This window comes from Stegodyphus dumicola, chromosome 9 (assembly GCF_044657685.1).
Source record: "Stegodyphus dumicola isolate Sdum_Otavi_A_Nest chromosome 9, ASM4465768v1".
NCBI classification, from domain to species: Eukaryota; Metazoa; Arthropoda; class Arachnida; order Araneae; family Eresidae; genus Stegodyphus; species Stegodyphus dumicola.
The window spans coordinates 53308395-53327804 of record NC_140776.1 but is presented as its reverse complement, the minus strand read 5'-3'; the positions used below and the strand labels follow the sequence as shown (position 1 = coordinate 53327804).

At 32.4% G+C, this 19410-nt stretch overlaps 1 protein-coding gene across 2 annotated transcripts in view; it reads left to right on the top strand.

The window, feature by feature from the left end:
* The window catches only part of LOC118202300 (zinc finger MYND domain-containing protein 10-like), a 62139-nt gene that overhangs the window by 23184 nt on the left and 19545 nt on the right, over window positions 1–19410 (top strand). For both annotated transcript variants that reach the window (XM_085823438.1, XM_085823439.1), the window contains exons 5-6: window positions 4068–4208; window positions 17776–17956. In XM_085823438.1, the coding sequence (XP_085679564.1) occupies window positions 4068–4208; window positions 17776–17956 (322 nt within the window). The remainder of the gene's footprint in view (window positions 1–4067; window positions 4209–17775; window positions 17957–19410) is intronic.

Here is a 19410-nt window from a genome sequence, read left to right as displayed (position 1 = left end):
TCGCCCTTTAAAAGGGAGAGTATGTAAGATATTTCTCCCGCCTTCCTAGCGTGCCTTCGTGGTGTAGTGGTCAGCACACTGAGCCGGTATTTCAGATGTCCATGGTTCGATTCCCGGCGAAGGCGTTGCTAATTTTTCATATCTTCTGCTTCCAAAAATTACCCAATGTCTCTACAAAGTACAATTTTAATTGACAAGAGAACATACGCATTAAATACAAATAAAAGAAACTTTCACTGGCAGATTATGAAGGCAATGTGACAAGTGAACTTGTTGATCCCCACACAATTTTTCAAATCGCGGAAGAAGGCTTGATACAGCTATTCTCATTCCTTGCTCCACAATGATTTTCGAGAGGTATTTGGTCCTTAATACAGCGGCAGCTTAAAAACCCAGCTTCGCTTAGATATGATGTCGCAAACAGAATGAGGATCCTTAGAACTTTAGAACTTGAAGTCGATACTCAGTTTTGATTGGAATTCAAAGCTCCATTAAATTTGAGACACCAAATTTCAGAATATTATCTCAAAAGAGTTCAGTTAAACTTCGTGTCAAGAAGAAAAGTACTGGTGTATTTAAAAAGGAAAAGAACATTAGATCAATATAAATTTCTCTAAATTATCTTCCGCATAGTATTTTGCGAACCAGTTAGTGAGATTTGAGAGGTGTTACATGAAAAGAGACAGAAATTCCTGCAGAACAATGACTTTATTAGAAGCTGCGTATTTTTACAATGTAGAAAAACAGTCTTGAGCACCACTGTCATTCAGTTTCCTTATCCATAGCTGAAGCTTTTTCCTAAACACTGAAATCTTTTCTACAAGTTACAAAATGAGCATACATTGCTCTGCAGATACAGAATCAAGACAGTTTCTGAAGTATGTCACACTAATATGCTAGTTTCTGTAAAATGTCTGGTTCGGGAAAAATACTTAGCAATCTCATGACTTTCCTCATGCAGAAAAGTGTGAATTTCTTGATGCAACTCAAACGCATGAGACAGGACACTGCTACACGAAAGCCATCGTGAATTGCAATAAGTGTTAAACTTTCAATGTCTCAGGATAACGTTTTTAAGATTCTAGCTTTCAGAAGTCTAGTTTTTATGTGGATTACGACGTCTGTTACATATTCCAATGCCAAATTCATTTGAGGACTCAGCGATTTCGACGCAAGTGCTTCCCTGTAGTCTACAGAGCACGTGGTGTTTTTCTGCAAATTAGTGTCTGCAGTGCATCGTAGCAACCGAAAACTAATCGAGTACCAGTACATACACCGACGCACTATTTCCGAACTAAATAATTTTCCGTTATAAACTTGTGAAGAATTTTGAACAAATAGAGCTTTTGCACTTCCGATAATACTCTTACAAAACTGAAGATCTTCAACAATAATATTACCATCCAAGAAGCGTACATAACGCCTTATGATTTGCATCCTTTTTACTGTCAGTAGCCTCATCTAATTGCACGCTGAATTTATTTCATATCATTTTCTCTATCAAATACACACTGAGATTTTGAGATACACATTAATTCTTTGAATAATAGTGTTATTGGATTAGAGATACTTTAGAAATGAATTTTCCCGCAACTTTTCCTACATAATCTTTAGCATGTCGAGGGCAGACGTTAGAATAAGTTCTTACGCAATGAATACTGCGCCTAGCTATGGAACTCTTTTTAGTAAGAAGTTGCAGTATTTATAAAAGCAAAGCAGGATCTCTTGAGACCTGCAACTTCTTACTAAAAAAAAAAAAAAAAAAAAAAAAAAAAAAAAAAAAAAAAAAAAAAAAAAGAGAGAGAGAGAGAGATTTGTCGACCAAGTTAGGATGAATGGTCCCAAAATATCACTTTAGCTTACTTGGGAGCATACAGTTCCGAGTCCAGTATTGTTCCGAGTGCAAAGATTTTTTTAAGCGGACATCACAACTGTCATCTTTGTCTTTCATCGTTCTTTATTTCTATTGAAGTAAAAAAATCAAAGTAACTCTCCTTGCAGTTAACAAATATTTGCTTCTTTTCTCCTCCGCCAGTTGCCGATGGCTTATCACCGAAACTATCGTTACTATCGATTTGCTTGTTTAATAAAATTATTTTCATTTTGCGAAGTTTTAAGGACGACATTTTTTGATAGACGTGTAATACTGTACGACTTTCACGCACGTAACGAGTTCGATACTAACGGTCGCAAGCGAAAAAAAAGAAATGTCAAGAATGCTGAGAAAACTAATATAGCAATCTTGTAAAAGGAACTAACAAGTGCGAAAATTGTACGAAAATTATTGAACACAAATCTAGCGCAATGACACAGAATTATTTTCAGACTGAAAGAACTAAGTGATAGAACAAAATGGCGCTTTAAGAATTGAAATGAGGAACAAGAATTACTTTAGATTAAAAGGAGAAATAAAAATGTTAAAAATATAATAGAAATGGCATTAGATGAACAACTGAAACATAAGTATTGAGAAAAAATAACGGAACTATTATTTCAAGAAATAGATAAAAATTAATGAACTTATAATTAATGAAATTTATGGCCGAGCGTTCAACGTCTTGTTTCTCCGTAACAGAACGCTAGGGGCGCTTCACGGCGCCTCTGGTCTTACTTCACAGTGCCCCAGGGCGTCGCGGCGCACACTTTGTGAACCCCTGGTATAGACTGATGCTCTAAAGCAGAGTGTCTTAAACTATGGGAATTGCAGTAGGAGGTCGCCAAAAATTTATCATTTTTGATATTTCTTGAACTCATTATAATAATTTTATAATTACAAAATATTTTTACGTAATGTATCTGAAAATAGGTAAGGATAAGACAATATTGACAATAAAATAAATAAATATATATAAAAAAAAAGTTTCGACGCATTTTTTTTTTAATGTAAAAAAACGTTTATTTTACTTTAAAAATTAAAGTCAATGACTTAAAACTGCAATAGTATATTATAGTACAAGCGACGAAACTGATAGTTTCACTCACGCGTGTGTCAGATTTCCGCAAGGCTTTGGGGGGGGCACACAAAATTTTCGTAAATCTTAGGGGTCCCCACACCAAAAAATTTAATAAACCCTGCTCTAGAGTACAAGTGACATCGGACGATGAGCAAAGAATAGCCGGAGCTTGAACACGTGCTCATTATCTCACACACTCGAAGTTTCAAACGTATGGTATTCGAAAATGGACCCTTACTTTAAAAATAGCCCTCGTACATTTGCAGAAAACTAATTTATACCTTATAAGGTATTTCTCCCGCCTTCTTAGCAAGCCTTCGTAGTGTAGTGGTCAGCACGCTTAACGCGTATTCGAGAGGTCAGAAATTCGAGTCCTGGCTCTTTGAATGCTACTAATTTATAAATACTGACATTTAACAACCTTTAGCAACATGAATGAGCCTTATGATTTTAAATGGTTTACAATAACTATATTGTCTATAACTGGGGAAGCATACACCAGTGCATTGTATGCATTCTATATAAGCATACAATCATAAATATATTATGCTTATTAGACTGAAGAGAACGAGAATATAAGACGTCGGTGTCAAATGTTGAATTTTTACTCAATTAAATGACGAGACATTTGGTAGAATTTTGAGTTCAAAAAACATCTTACATTATTTTAGTAAGTCAGATTTTGAATTACTAAAATATAATATTTGTTAAAAAATCTGAAATTGGATTTGATTTTTTCATTTCGTTAAATAATAAAAAGTAATTCACTCAGCGAGCACGATTAGATAAAGTTTCCTCAAATAGCATGAATAAATTTCGAACATCATCAGAATTCAGAAATATTTTTATACATGCAATAGAACAGGGTTTGGCAGTCTGTTGGTACAATAACGAAAACTCACAGTTCAGTATACCTTAGATTCCAGATAACATGTAAATATATAATGTAACATTTATCAATAAATCTCTGCTTTGATTATTGAACAAACTCACATGTATTGCTTAGAAATATATCGAAATGAAACATAGATTTTAAGTGGACATAAATAACAAAATTCATATATCATATTAATGATTCATTGATTGATAAAGAATTTTGCTTATCTCATTTAGCATAGAATTTGAAGATGACCAAAAGGATTCCTTGTCTCTGAGTGAACGAAATTATTTTTTGAAGCAAAAGAAGGATATCGATTTCGAGTCTGGAATTAAATGTGTATCAATCTTATCGTACATGGCTCAGCACCAAAAAATGTAAGTAGACAGTAGTTTTAATTGATATTATTACTTAAACCCAAAATTCGAAGCCTTAATTACGTATACTGCTTAGATATGTGACCGAGATTTTGGTTGGCACCAGCTCTATGAGCTTTTAATAACTTCTATTGACAATATTTCTAACTTCCATGTTTAAAAAATTGGTTTGTTACTGTTAGTTGCTGATTGTTATAAAGTAGATATGAACTAGCTCCCTCGACTTAAGGATTCGAAGATATCATGGGTGGATTGAAGATTAGGAACACATGAAACATATTGCAAATTTTTGCTGCATATTTTAGAACCTTGGAAAATTAACGTTCTGAGCTATTTTGGTTTAAATATTTTGATTCGCGCTCTTACAAACTTAGCAGCTTCAAACTTTCTTAGTTATGAACCCATTACCTTACATTTTTGAAGTAACACTTGTATGTAAACAAAATAATTTCAATAACTTCACTAAACCTGTAGCAGTTACATTTTTTGTCTTGGTTACATATGGGATAATTATAAAAATGGTAACGTTAAATAAGTTGAATTATTGGCACGTACTTCTTAACTTAAACTACGACCTTAAATTGAAAGCATTATTGATTTATTTCTACAAAAGAACAATTATGTTATTTTTCTTACATTATTTCATAACTACTGACTGATTACTTTTCCTCATCACTGGAACCCCTTATTAGGGTGAAAGAAATCCTTATCCCATGGTGTAAATTATGAGAATTATTTGAACCTTTTTATTTTAAAGAATACCATATTAAAAAAAATTCCTACAATTAATAATAATTTGGTATGCATTTCAGTTTCAGCTTCTGTTGAATCTGAAATTCTTCATGTTGGCTTTTATTTTTATTCGGACAATGAAAGTTAAGCTCGTTCTCTATCTATGAATACTAACTTTTAGATTCAGCAGGATTTATTAGACAAGAAAGGAATGTCTGAAATATATTCTCAAAAATGCATGATCGATATACGTCGGAACCGGTAATAATTTTCATTGTGAATGAATGCTATACATTAATTTCTCTTTCCCATAACTACCAAACTGCCTGCGTACGCTGTTTCTGGTCTTCGATACTTTATTATGTTTACTCACACATTCCAATAGTTCTGCAAATATTGAATACATTCCCCCTTTCTTTTGAGAATAAAATATATGAAATTATGGAATTACATTTTCTATTTCGATTTGAATATGAAATTACTTTTTTTTCCAAAAATAACCATGAGATGAATGCTATATTATTACAGATGATAAATGAACTAATAATAACGGTAAAAGCCATTTAAACTGATGAAAGAAATTAAGATCAGAGCTAAAAAGATCCATATTATTTCACTACAATCGAGATCTTACGTTGGATTGAAATTTACTCAATCTATCTTGGAGGACTGCTTTGATCAAAAAGTAACAATTTCTGAAGGAACAACCATCAAACTACAGGTGATAAATATTAAGATGATAATGTTTAAATAAAAGGAGATTTTCTTAGTGAATGAAAAAAATATGTATTTCAAATTGTAATGTAGACGTCGTATCCGTTATAAATAAAACTTATTTATAAACTTATTAAATAATACTTATTTATAAGAAAATTAAAAGTATCGTTTGAAAAATATGTACTCAACCGCGTTAAAAAATTGTATGGTTAAACATATAAGTTAGGCATAAATATGCTATTGTTGGGGGCTGAGGGTTTCTGACTGTCTTTTTAAATAACCACTCCAGACAAGCAAGAACAAAATGATAATTTATTTATTTAAAAAATACGAAGCACAGAAAATATTAGCTGCTGTAAATAACTCGAGGAAAACGCGCATATTAGGTAAATATTGCTTAGCGCATGAGAAATACCGTAAATTCTCAATATCACTCACTCTAAAGCGCATTTCAACTGTTTAAACTGTAATCTCTCAGATCTGAATAACAACCGACTTGTCTTGGTCTTCGAAGCCGTATTTATATTGCGTGCGTGGGCTTCTGGAAACTTAGTGAAAAAAATAACTCCTAGAAAATCGAAAATGCGTTTCCTCAAAACTTCTAAAAAATTTCCAAGTTGGCAAGAAATTGCCATAACTCCATTAAGAGTTATTGGAAAAGTCAAACAACAAAAATCAGCGTAATGTCTGATTCTTGTTGTTTAACTCCTCCAATAATCGTTTTTCGGCGTTACTATTTAAACCCATTAAGAGTGTTTGTGCTCATATCTCGCGTTCTAATTACGTTATATTAAAATTTTTTAAAAGTTGTTGCGCTCAAAATTGAATTATCTGTAATTCTATAGAACTAATCCTTATATACAAACATGTGACCAGAGACTTAAATTTCACAGAAAAGCACCAAACCTTATACCCTAAATACAATAATTTAATAACTTATAAAATACAAAGCGTTGAACAATGTATAAAAAGTGCTATCATTTAAATACATAACTTTTCAACAATATGTAATACCCTAATCGTCTTTACGTCTTTAATAAGTATTTGTAAAGGAAATCAATTTTGTTGATTTATCAACAATGCTGGATTTAAGAACCAATAGAGAACGTATATATAACAGAACATCAAATGCAACAGAAATATACCTCTGTAAAACTTAACATTAGGGAAAAAAAAAAACTTAGTTTGACGTAGATTTTTGAGAAAAACTCTGCTGATTTCGAAAGCGATTAGATGCATATCCTTCTTCAAAAGCGCAAAATGGCTCTGCAAATCATCACATAATTAAGATTGCTGTTCCCCTTAATATTAATTAAGAGACCATCTCAGACAAGCAAGGAAGAACATTCCCAGTGTCATCCAGTGAATCTGTGGTTAAACATCTCCAGTGAATTTATGGACAGATTCACCTAAATAATGAAAAAAAAAAAAAAAGACATACGTTAATATATACAATAGTTTCTTAGAATTAAAAGAATATGTAATAACGCTGACTTTCTCCAAGAAGAATTACTCTACTTCATTAAAATCTTACAAAGCAATCTTATTCCAAAAACAATCATTAAAAATTCTTAAAAAAATAGCTGGCATTTACCTTTTATTTTATATTATTTGGATTGGAGATATGAAATTTTTTACCCAAATCCCATGGAATCCCATGGATGGCTAATTGAAATGATCTAATGTAAAAATGTAACATAGTTTTTTAATTCTGCATCAATTTTTTTCTCTCTTAAATTGGCTAGAATATCAGTTAATTGATTAAATTTACTGTTTAATATCACTATTTTCTTGAAAAACATATCCTTTCTTTAATTTTAAGGGCCAATTTCATTTCGAACTCGCTTGTCAGCTCTCTTGCGCGAAGAATTACGACTTTTTACTAACAAATTTGCTGGTTTTTTTCCAATTTCTACCTGCTTTTGGCCAGATTAGCATTTTTTTCGCCATTTCGTAATCGTTTTCACTTTTTAAATGACTTAGTCATGAACAATTTGTAAAAAGAGTTACATCCGTCTTCTACTTTCGAAAAACCATCTTTTGAACCGTGTGTCTTTTTCCCCACTGATAAATTAATGGGGGTAATTAATGGATCTTTAATTGATTTACCTTCTCCTTCGAGAATAGTCTTTTTCTTCGCCTTAGGTCTCAGCACAGGACCCAAATTTAAGTCATTATTTTTATTTTTACTTTTTATTTTATTTTTAACAGTTTTTATTCTTCGCATTTATAGGACTACTGGATCAAATGTTATCAAACTTGGTATCTGTGTAAAGGAGGTCATGGGAATTTATTTTCCGCGAAAAAAATAAAGTTCGAAACCTCACCACCAGGGGAAAATGGCGCTGTATGCAATATTGTTAAACGAAATATGGGTCGGAATCTAACTTAACCTTTTGTTACATGGGTTTAATATGTTCTATACCCTTAAGAAACTTTGAAGTAAGCAAATTACCATTTAAAGGCGTTAAATTCGATGAAAGTCGAGTGCGCCATCCGTGTAAGGGATTCATTCGTCCGTGCAAACCACGAATAAGCGATTAGAATATGTGAGATCGCAAATCACTCGCACAAGTGCGTACAATCTGGAAATCCTTATCTTACAGATCGCTAATTTGTAATTTTTGAAGCCTGAATTCGGCCCTAAAACATGAATATACTGATTCAAAACGCTTTTAATCGATTTGGGCCAAAGAAATCCCTCGTGTTATCTACTTAATTCCATTGCATTCTCCTAGTGCATTCGATTGCATAGCAGTCATTCCACACCGTTTGGTGTGGAATGACAGCTAGTTTCATAACTCAACCATTTTTCTCTGAAGAGCAGTCGACAGCTGGACCACTGTGATTGCAGCTCGCTTAGGGTCAATGTTAAAATGTTCCGTGATACATGAACTGCAGTATTGTGGCATTTTAGATACTACGATTTTTGTGCAGGGTTGTGTCCCACCTCACATGTGTCGCACAGTTACTTAGGCAACATTTCACGAATGAACGTCTTATAAGCCGACACTTCCCCACTTCTCACCAGACCTCAACCTATGTGACTTTTGGCTATGGGGTTATCTCAAAAGCACTGTTTATGGTGATAATCTAAACAATTTGGCAGAAATGAAAAATGTGATACACCGACATGTCCGTAACATTCCTCCTGATATGCTAAGAGCCGCTGTTGAGAATGCAGTAACAGGATTTAACTTCCTTTCGGAAAATGCTAGACGCTACATTGAACATGCTTTGTAGCACGTTTCGGAAACGATTAAACGCATTTTAAACCGATGTTTTCATGTCTTATTTCATTTAACAATATTGCATACAGGGCCATTTTTGTCCTGGTGGTGAGTTTTTGAACTCTTTTTTTTTTTTTTTCCCGCGGAAAATAAATTCCCATAACATCCTTTACACGATTCCCAAGTTTGATAACAATTGGTCCGGCAGTTTTCCTTTTATGACCATTTCAAAGTGGAACTTTAATTAGAACAACCATGTAAATTAAACTTTAAAAGTTTGACAGTTTGATTCAAGTCCCAGCTTTAGAAATATACACTGACTACCAATAAGTATTTGGACACCTGTGATAGAAAAGAAAAACTAACTTTATTCAAAATCAATAGTTGGTAGAGCCTCCACGAGAGGTAATTACAGCGTGGACCCTCCGGGGCATACTTTCCACAAGTCTTTGTATGACAGCTAGTGGTATTTTCTTCCACTCGGCTTGGAGAAGACATAGAAGTTCCTTCACCGATTTTGCACGGATAGTGCACCCCTGAATTCGGCAATGCAACTCGTCCCAGAGGTTCTCGATAGGGTTCAGTTCTGGACTCTGGGCAGGCCAGTCCATTCGATGAACTCCATTGGCACCATACCAAGCCTTAGTTAACTTAGTTACCAAGCCTTAGTTAGTTAGCCGAAACATGACAACTGGCATTGTCGTCCTGAAAGTAACAGGGTTCTAACCCGTAAAACTGCCACAACGTAGGAAGCACATTTTCATTCAAAATAGTGCAGTAGGCATCGGAGTTGAGCTTACCATGATTGGGGACCAAGGGTCCCAGCCCATACCAGGAGAAACACCCACAGACCATAATTCCACCTCCGCCGAACTTGACTGTTGGCACAATGCATTCTGGCAGGAGACGTTCTCCAGATAGGCGCCGGACCCAGACCCTGCCATCCGAACGGTAAAGGGTGAACCTTGATTCGTCACTCCAAAGAACCCGTTTCCACTGATCTACGGTCCAATTTCGACGTGCTTTGCACCACATTAACCGAGCGGCGTGGTTGGATTTTGTGATCAAAGGCTTATGAGCAGCAGCACGACCATGAAAACCAAGCAGATGTGCTTTCTTACGGATGGTAATCATTGAAACCCGGATGCCTGTTGAAACTCGCGGATGAGGGCCATTGGTTGGGTGCGTTTCTTCCGAATTTCTCTGGACTTATTGGTAGTCAGTGTATATAAATAAATATAAATTTTTATATTAATTCTCTTAGAAAGAATGTTTTAAGAAGCTATTTATTCTCTCGCGTTATAGATTGTATAAAAAAACATGATCTTTAATATGATTTAGATTGTTTCAGCCGATATAAGAATCGCATCACTCGGTGGTACAGAATAAACACTGCTGGACTGTTTTATTTATTGACTATTATTTTGTCATTTAGCAAAAAATCTTTTAATTAAAATATTTATCCTTTGGACTTTATACTTTGTTTATAGTTAAAATGTCTAGAAAATGAAAAGCTGTCTTCAGCTGAAACGCAGTTGATGCAATTGATATTTTAAAAAAATTGAGAAGAATGCAAAATTTATGGAAGTCTAGAAATCGAAAAATCTTAATTTTCTTGTGTGAGCACTGAAAATAAATGTAAAAGGAAAGAAGAAAATTAGGGAGAAAAGTAAGCAAACATTTGACGGGAAATTTGGCTGTCAGATGGCTGATGCTTAAAGGAATGATGAGCCAGATCTTTTTTTTATTCTCTGTAAGAATTAAAAACTTTCCAAGTTGTAGATTTTAGTCGCTGATATATATATATATATATATCAGTTTTGAATTGTAAAATTGATAGATTAATGACATACACAAAACTGATACATAATCAACGTATCAAATATCGGATTTGTAGCTCGCCTTAAATAAGTTTCTTATCTATATAAATATTAACAAATCTTCTTAGATAGTAGAATGGTTTTAACTTTCAAATTTACCATTTTAGGTAAACAGTTCTAATTTAATTATAAAAATTATCTTTATTAAATCTAAAAATTGGACTTCTTAAGTCGTTCTAAATTCACACTAATATTATTGCAATATATTCCCGTATTAAGCTTTCCATGTTTAATCATTGAAGTTATTTTATGGTTATTTAACTTTGTTACAAATTCCATATTTTAATACTAGAAACGTTTAAATATTTATTCTGTTTTCCACCTGATGTACTTTGGCATACATTTAATTTCTAATACACATTTAATTAATAAATTAATAATTATGAGCGTCAGCAGAATTTTCATAATTAACAAAATAAATAAATAAAAATAGACTCCCTTATATTCATATCCTGGGATTTTCAGTTCCCTTTTAATCCATTCCTTTTTCACATATTGTTGCACTGTACTCAAGTTTTCATGTATGTAGAATTTATATACTTTGTATTGTATTTATGCCAATTTATATTTAAATGATAATTTTTACAAATTCTTGCATCACAACTCTAGTTAACAGAAGATGTTTCTAACACCTTGGCAAAGCTTAATCTTCAGCATGTAGCTTATTTTCCAATCTAGTCTCAGGCTGAATTATTTGTAAAATTAATTGCTTGAAATTATTTGTTAACAAAGATGGTCGCTAAATCACGCTAATAATATTTCTAACTGTTGTAATTTAAAATGCAACGAGTTCATGTGATTTATAATATAATTCATTTATAATTTTTTCAGCAGTATTGAAATTAATAGCAAATACTGATAATGATATACACTTATAGTACAATGATTTAGATTGCCATTGCCTTCTTCACTCATGCTTTTATGCTACATTCCTAATATTTCATAATGGCATACAGGTAAGATTAACGCATTCACCAAACATATAAATCTCTAATTCAGCCCACTTTTGTTATTACGTGTGCTATATCTTCTATTTTCTTTAATATATTGTTCAGGCTAATTTCAAAAGGTCTTGTGAAAAGTCACTAAACATTGGTAGTTCGACCCGAGTTTCTAATCCCAGTGATCCCCCAGCTCTTTCTTTTTTTGTACTTATTTACTGTATAAAAATGTAGCGTAAATTTTCAGTTCATGAAGTAAAAATACTTTTTTAATTTATTCTTTAAAAATATTACAAAAATTTTCAATCTTAGCATATCTTTTTACAAATCCCTCTAATAAGAAAAAATAAGGAAAGAAATTAACCCAGTTTCGGTGATTGATACCTCGGTGCAAATTATATGTAACATTTTTCCGAAAGCATAGAATTTATATGGATATCAATAAATTAAGGATTATTTCTCCATCTAATTTTCTTAACATGTTTATTCCAGAATTTTCTTTTCACACTGTAGCGCTTAACTTTATGAGTTTTCTATAATCATTCAATTTCTCTAACCATAGCAACTTTGCATACCTTCTGACAAGTAGTTATATTTTTAACCACTGTATTTTAATTCCTGTTGACTATCAGTACATTATTCACTTGTTTCACAAGTGCAACTTTTATTTTATACGCAAATCTACGTAAAATAGCATTAAAACTTCAGTTATGCGGAGCTCCTGATCGATTGCTTGTTTTAGATTGAATGAAATTAAGCTTAATGTTACTGTTAATTCGCTTGTTATTAATTTAATTGTATGTTTCTAACTAATTATATGTTCAGATATTTCCAAGTATATTACTCAAACTTTTGCATCCTAATTTTTAGTTTTTGGTTAAAAAAATAAGCTTTTATTTATTGAGAGGCCTTATTGATTATATTAATTTGCAGTACTGTTTATCTAATTCTTTTCTTCTAGATAAATTTTAGAAAAACTTCTTAGCATAATAATTTAAATTTATTTACAATTTATACGTCAGTGATCCAAACGCATAGTAATGTTGTTACAATAGCTTTCATGCTAAGCTTTTTTCTTAAATTTAACTATTAATTTCTGCAAACATTTACATGATTGCTTTAATTAACGAAAAATATTTCTAGCACACTTTAACACACTTTGATATGGAATAATGTTTTGCACTCTATTAAATTTTCCAGTCTAGTTCAGATCTCGTGACTATTATTGATGTAATTTATTAAAAATATAATGGTACTTTTCCGTTTCGCCGGCGCAAATCTCGCCAAGCAGACTTTATTGGCGACAACATACAGTATACACATAAAAAATATTAAAAAAATGTTAGTTCTAAGAATTCCTTTTTCGAAGGCATAAACATTTTAATATCGCTTAAAATTTTATAAAAAGCCAATAAATAAAGACAATAAATTTGTAAAAAGACATTAATTTAAGAATTTACTATGCTTTCATGGTTCAACATCCTGATTCGCCGGTTTATATCACGTGACACCAAGCGATCTCATCTCACGTAAACTACTCTACAAAAATCTAATGCTCTCAGTAATTATCTACATTAATTTCAAGTTAAATCTTAATTTGGAACACAAGTTTAAATGCAAGAAATATTTCAATTCGTACGAATAGCTTACTCAGAAATTATGTAAAACTGCAGTGCTTTACTTTGCTAATGCATTCTCGTTAGAATTGATGAATTTAACACTTGACTTTACCTTTTCTATATTTTCGGCTTCGGGTTAAGCGCTGTGATTGCATCCTGATTGACTTAATTACCGAAAATGGCCTTAGACATAAAACTGAACTATCTGATAAAAATTCTATGTAATTATATGCCAGTATTGAAAGAAACAATCAATCTGATAAGAAAAAGCTCCGACTTGTTTTGAAAATGAGGCTTAAAAGGTTACCAGCGAGAATATTCCGTTTGGCATCGGTTGTACCATTATTGGCGATTTTATCGCTTGCGCCGGCAAAACGGAAAAGTACCAATATAATTTGTATGCTTTATAATTATTTAATTTATGATATTATTATCATAAATGAAAGATGTTTGTAATGCTAATATGTATGTTTACCAATACCTTTTATTTTCTTTGTTAGCTCTCGCATTTATTACTGTTATTCAAGTAATTAGCCTGCTTGTTAGATATTTTTTACTTGTTCTTGTGATATGTAATTCTATTTATTTATTTTTATTTTCCTCTTGGCTACAATTGGCTTCGTAAAGTTAAATTGTAACCCTGTAGGCAGCAGGGGGGAAGAAATTTTGATTGGCGCAGTTGGACTATAGCTCGACCCGGGGGGGATTTTCATTAGCGCAGTTGGAGTACACCCGAATGGGTAAATAGAAATTTTTAAAACAGTTATTCGAAAGAAACTATGCAGCGTAAACAATTAGAATAAAATTCGAAAAAGAAAAAAATTGCTTAAAATTGATAACAATTATAATTAAAAATATAATATAAAGAACATTATTTGAAAGAAGGAACGATTGAGTCTTTTTTTCCTCTCACGCACTATGTAAAAATGGAAATGAAAATAGGTTGCCACACATTAAGAAGTTCGCCAAGTGAACTAATTTTGGCGCAAACTGAATAAAAAGCGCCTATGAATTTCTCCGTAAATTTCGCACCAAATTTTACAAAGTTTAATATTTGGGCATAATTTGGGTCATAGAATCGAAATATGTAAAAAAATCAGTATGTTATTTCAGAAAAAGTCCGATTTTGTGTCAAAATACCTATGTTAGAATAGTGCTATATATAAATCTAAAATACAGTGAAACCTCCTTACAACAATATTTTAGGGACCAAATAAATATATTGTTGTAGAGAGGCATATTGTTATATCGAGGGCCCACATATTTTGAGCATTTAATAAGAGTTTTTTTATTATTATTATTATTAGTTTAAGGTACATAACATACTACTTTTAAGTCTATATTTAGAAGAAATTAATTTGTAAAATACTAATAATAGTGGTTTAAATACTAAAAAAATAAATAAATAAGATAAATTCAGAAAATAAGCACAGAAATATTCACATACCTGAAAACACTTTTTATTGAGACTAATCCAATATTTTTGTTTGTTTATTGATTTTTTTAACTGTTAAGTTCACCAATACTGTATGCATTGAGTCTAGTGCACGAAAATGTTCTTCATTTGTCGACGGAAGGCTTGAAAAAAATGTCCATAGAGAATTCACAGATTGAAGAGCTTCCTGGGATGACAATAAGGACTGCGATGGACCTGTATTATCATCATCATCAATATCATCATCATCTTCATCATTGTTTCCTATCTCATCAGTAATTTCAGAGAGAATATCTTCATCAGTAACTCCTGCGAAAACCATAAGATCATCATCTGCTGTTAAATAGTCTTCTATACTAATTCCAAACTTTTTACCGCTTGTTTTCTCAAGTTGGGATACGGATTTTTTGATGTGCAAAACACATTCTTGATCATCTGAGAGATCATTGTCTATGGAATTTTCATCATTATCAGATTTCTTATCTTCCATAAGACAAAGACCGGCCTTTTCCCAGCAATTCCGAAGGGTTTTTTCTGTTACTTCCCACCAACTTCCAGCAATATTGTCACACGCTTCCTTGACATTTACAACTTTGAAAGGATCTTCTACTTTATTTTCAAATTTTACAAGTATGGAGTCCACCAACCGTTTTCTGTAATATCCTTTGAAGCACTTAATTATGCCCATATCAAGAGGCTGTAAAATTGAAGTGCAATTGGCAGGGAAAAAAGCGATTTCGATATTTTGTAGCTTTGGAAATGACGTGTGAGCACTGCAGTTATCTATCAACAAAACGATTTTTTTCTTTCTCTTCTTCATTTCATTGTCTAACTTCTGTAACCATTCGGAAAAAAATTTAGACGTCATCCAAGCCTTCTTATTTGCTTTATACTCCACGGGAAGACTTTTCACGTTCTTAAAGCACCTTGGCTTCAATGATTTACCAATGACGAGAGGTTGTATTCTATGCGTTCCTGTGCTATTTGTACACAGAAGAACAGTCAGTCTCTGCTTTGATTTCTTCCCTCCATAACACTTTTCACCCTTGAATGCCAATATTCGATCGGGTAGGAGTTGGGAAAACAGCCCAGCTTCATCTGCATTATAAATGTCTTCTGGAGCATACTTTTCTAAGATTGTTTTCATCTTGTTTTGCCGCCATTCATTTGCGTCGTTTATCGGGGCTGACTTTTTCTCTCCGTGAACTTCTTGGAAAGTTATTCCATGACGATCTCGAAAACGCATTAACCAACCATTGCTAGCTTTGAAAGTTTCGTTCCCTAGCATTGCTGCAAATTTCCGTGCTTTTGCACATAATAAAGGTCCATTTATTGGGACATTTGTTGCTCTCATCTCTTGAAACCATTTTAAAACAGCAGCATCAATGTTTTCATTTGTCGCAACTTTCAGTCGTTTTCGCTCTGGGTTAATTTCATTTGAAGTTACAGCATCTTCGATTTGCTTTCTCTTCTTTAGGAACGTTGCAACTGTAGATTGCGATAATCCATGTTTCTTAGCCGCATCAATCTGCTTCATTCCCTCATCAATATCATTGATAACGTTCAGTTTATCTCGAAAAGATAGTTGCTTTCGCCCTGCCATCTTAGGGAACAATATCGCGTGAAAGAAAGAAAATTTTAAACCAAATGTTTCGCGTAGAACTCAAAATCGTTAAAGACTATAAAACAACCTTTGAACTCACTTTTCAGTACGTCACTTAACAACACCCCGCCTCCATCTCCTCCTGTTCCTCTAACAAAGGGCACTTGTTCTGTGACAAGGTGACCAGACAGGTTTAGATGTCCTTAAACCTTATCAGAATTCCAAAGCTTACTGGGAAATGAGACTAGGCATACATTTACACTTCACCCCCTCACCCACTCCAATTCCCAAAAGGGTAGTCTTCATCTGTTTTGAAATCTGAACAATAGCTATTTATTCAGGGATAAGTTGAATATCCACAATGAGTCTTAATAGACGGAAAAAATAACAAAAGAAAACAGAAGAAAAGAAAAAAAAATAAAAAAAAAAAAAAATAAATAAAAAAAAAAAAGTTTGAAAATCAAAATATTATTATAAAGGGAGAAAATAATACTGAAATTTAGATTGAAAAAAATCGTTTTACAGAGGTTTATTGTTCTAGAGAATATAGCAATATTGAGGGGAGATTAACATTAGTTTATATGCAAAATCACCGTGACCACAAAACATCATTGTAGTAGAGGGAGTTATTGTTGTAGCGAGAGTTTACTGTATATCCTAAGTCGCGCTTTCGAGACATAAAGAACGCAATTTGAATTTCGTGAATCGGCCCGGTAGAACGGGAGATATAGAACTTTTTTTTTTTTTTTTTTTTTTTTTTTGAGCAGTGTACATTTGCCAACCAAGGCTACCTAGTATAGGTTTTTCGTGCATCAGTTGCAAGTTTTAAATAATTTTCTAACCAAAATTTTTTTTCTCGTAATCTATTTTGTTCTTTATGTATAATTTTAATTTCAATTGCAGGCGCGTCGGGAAAAGAAGCGAAGCCATTGAGGCTTAACTATTACGCTTTTTCCCTGATAAGTCCGTAAGAAATCTCGAATTGTGCTAATTTACCATTTTTTGCTATTCTTTGTATATAATTTCTTTGTCTTTAAAATGTTTTTGTTTGCGTATATTATATAAAATTTCTGATTGTAAAAATTTTTTTTAGTCTTTACTTAATCCATTTTTGTTTTTGAAGTATATATTGTTAGAATTATTACAGTAGGTTTCTTCGCGTTAACTTCTACTGCTTTAATATTGTATTCTTGTTTATACTTGGTGTAACTTCTTTACTCTGGAACTGCAGTATCAAATGTGCCTTAAAGCATTAGCTTATTTTTACTTTCCTCTTCTGTGCAAGTATATATATATAATATATAATAGCTAATATATATATATAATAGTTTAGTTAATATATACAACTAAATCGATAAAAAGTTCCTTGAATTAGTTTTACATTTTTTCCTGATGTATTTTTTTTAATAGAATACCTCTCAGCATTCTGCACCGCTTGCTAACAGTTCATGACATCCCTTTGCTGTTTAGTAGTCTAATTTATGAGCCACCCTGGATAAGAGGAAAGGCAAAAAAAGAAAAATATGATGATGGCAAATGGATTGCTCTTAAGCCTGAAAAATTCATGAAAATAAGCAAGGCGGAAGGACAGGTACCAAATGTCTTTGTTTAAACATTAGATCATATAATTGCAATGATATGAAGAAATAACAAACTGCAATTTCCTCTTACGTTCAGGGATGAATAACTTTTTTCCGATCTATTAAAGATCTTTTTCTACCTGGGTATTATTTTAAAACTGAGAATACTAACGACTTTAAACATAGAATTTTTCATTTCTATCGACAACACTGTTAAAAAGCGACTGGTGAAAGATGATGTTAAGTAGTCCATTAAATTTATAGCAAAATAATACAACGCATTTCCTAACTCAAGGGTTCTGAAAGAGATAAAAGAAGGGGGCATATCTATGGTTTTCATTAACAGATGAATATGTTTCAATATAAATACATTTCTTTCAGACAAATTTTGTTATGCAGTTTCTGAAAATTTCCATGGATAACAAGATCTAATTTCTTTGTTTTTAAGCAGCAAATTCAAAAGAAAAATAACCTTTAAAAATTAGACAGAGAACCAATACATACGAATTAAACTGTTTATGCATGTATAGGTAAAAGTATTATTATAGTATATGTAATGGTGATGAAACTCGAATGAGGCTCTAGATTGTTAATAAGTTCTAAATTCCACAATTGAAGCGTTAGCAAAATCGTACTGTTTTAGCATGTTTCAACAATGCGCGGAAGTTATTTAAAAGATCATTTCTGATCGGAAATTATGTAATTTATAATAGGATAACTGAATGATAAAATCTGTGTTTACATTGTTAAAGTAACGATGCAAAACTCGTAAAAAGTTGAAATAAATTATATTTTTACTGCCATATTCTACAGATCTGAAGGAGGAATATCACGCTAATATCTAGGAAAGAAAACATGGAATATTTTATGTTAATTAATTATTAGGATTTAAAATCCTTACTATAACTTTTTCTTTCCGTATTCCTCATACATCAAGGATTCGAATTAGATTGTACTGTATTTAAGTCAGGAGTTTTGAATATAGGCTTTGCAGCGTCGCCAGCAGTTTACATTCTATCGCATAGCTCTGCCAGTGAACAGTTTCGCTTTAGCCATTTCGCTGGTCGATGTTGAAACGCGTCATTAAAAATTTTAAGGTAGTTTAAGTAGATCAATTTATGCAGTTTCCGACTACCATACTTTGAATTCGAAATTTCAACTTATATTGTTTTAAATATCGCAAGGAGCGGACTTTCTTTATACGCACGAGGTGTGCTTTCTATTCGTTTAAATAGTTAATAAAAAGGTCATTTAAACCTTCGAAGACTTTGTCATAATATTTCAAACGGGGTGACAATTCGCTTATCAGTCTAATTAGGTCTGAAGAACTCTGGGTTAATTTTACACAATTAGGACCCTGTATAGTTTTCTATCATGTGTTACACATTTCTGTAAAACACTATTTTGCTCGTATCTTCAGTATGTTCGTTAAATATAACTCTTATAATTTAAATGGAAATCATAT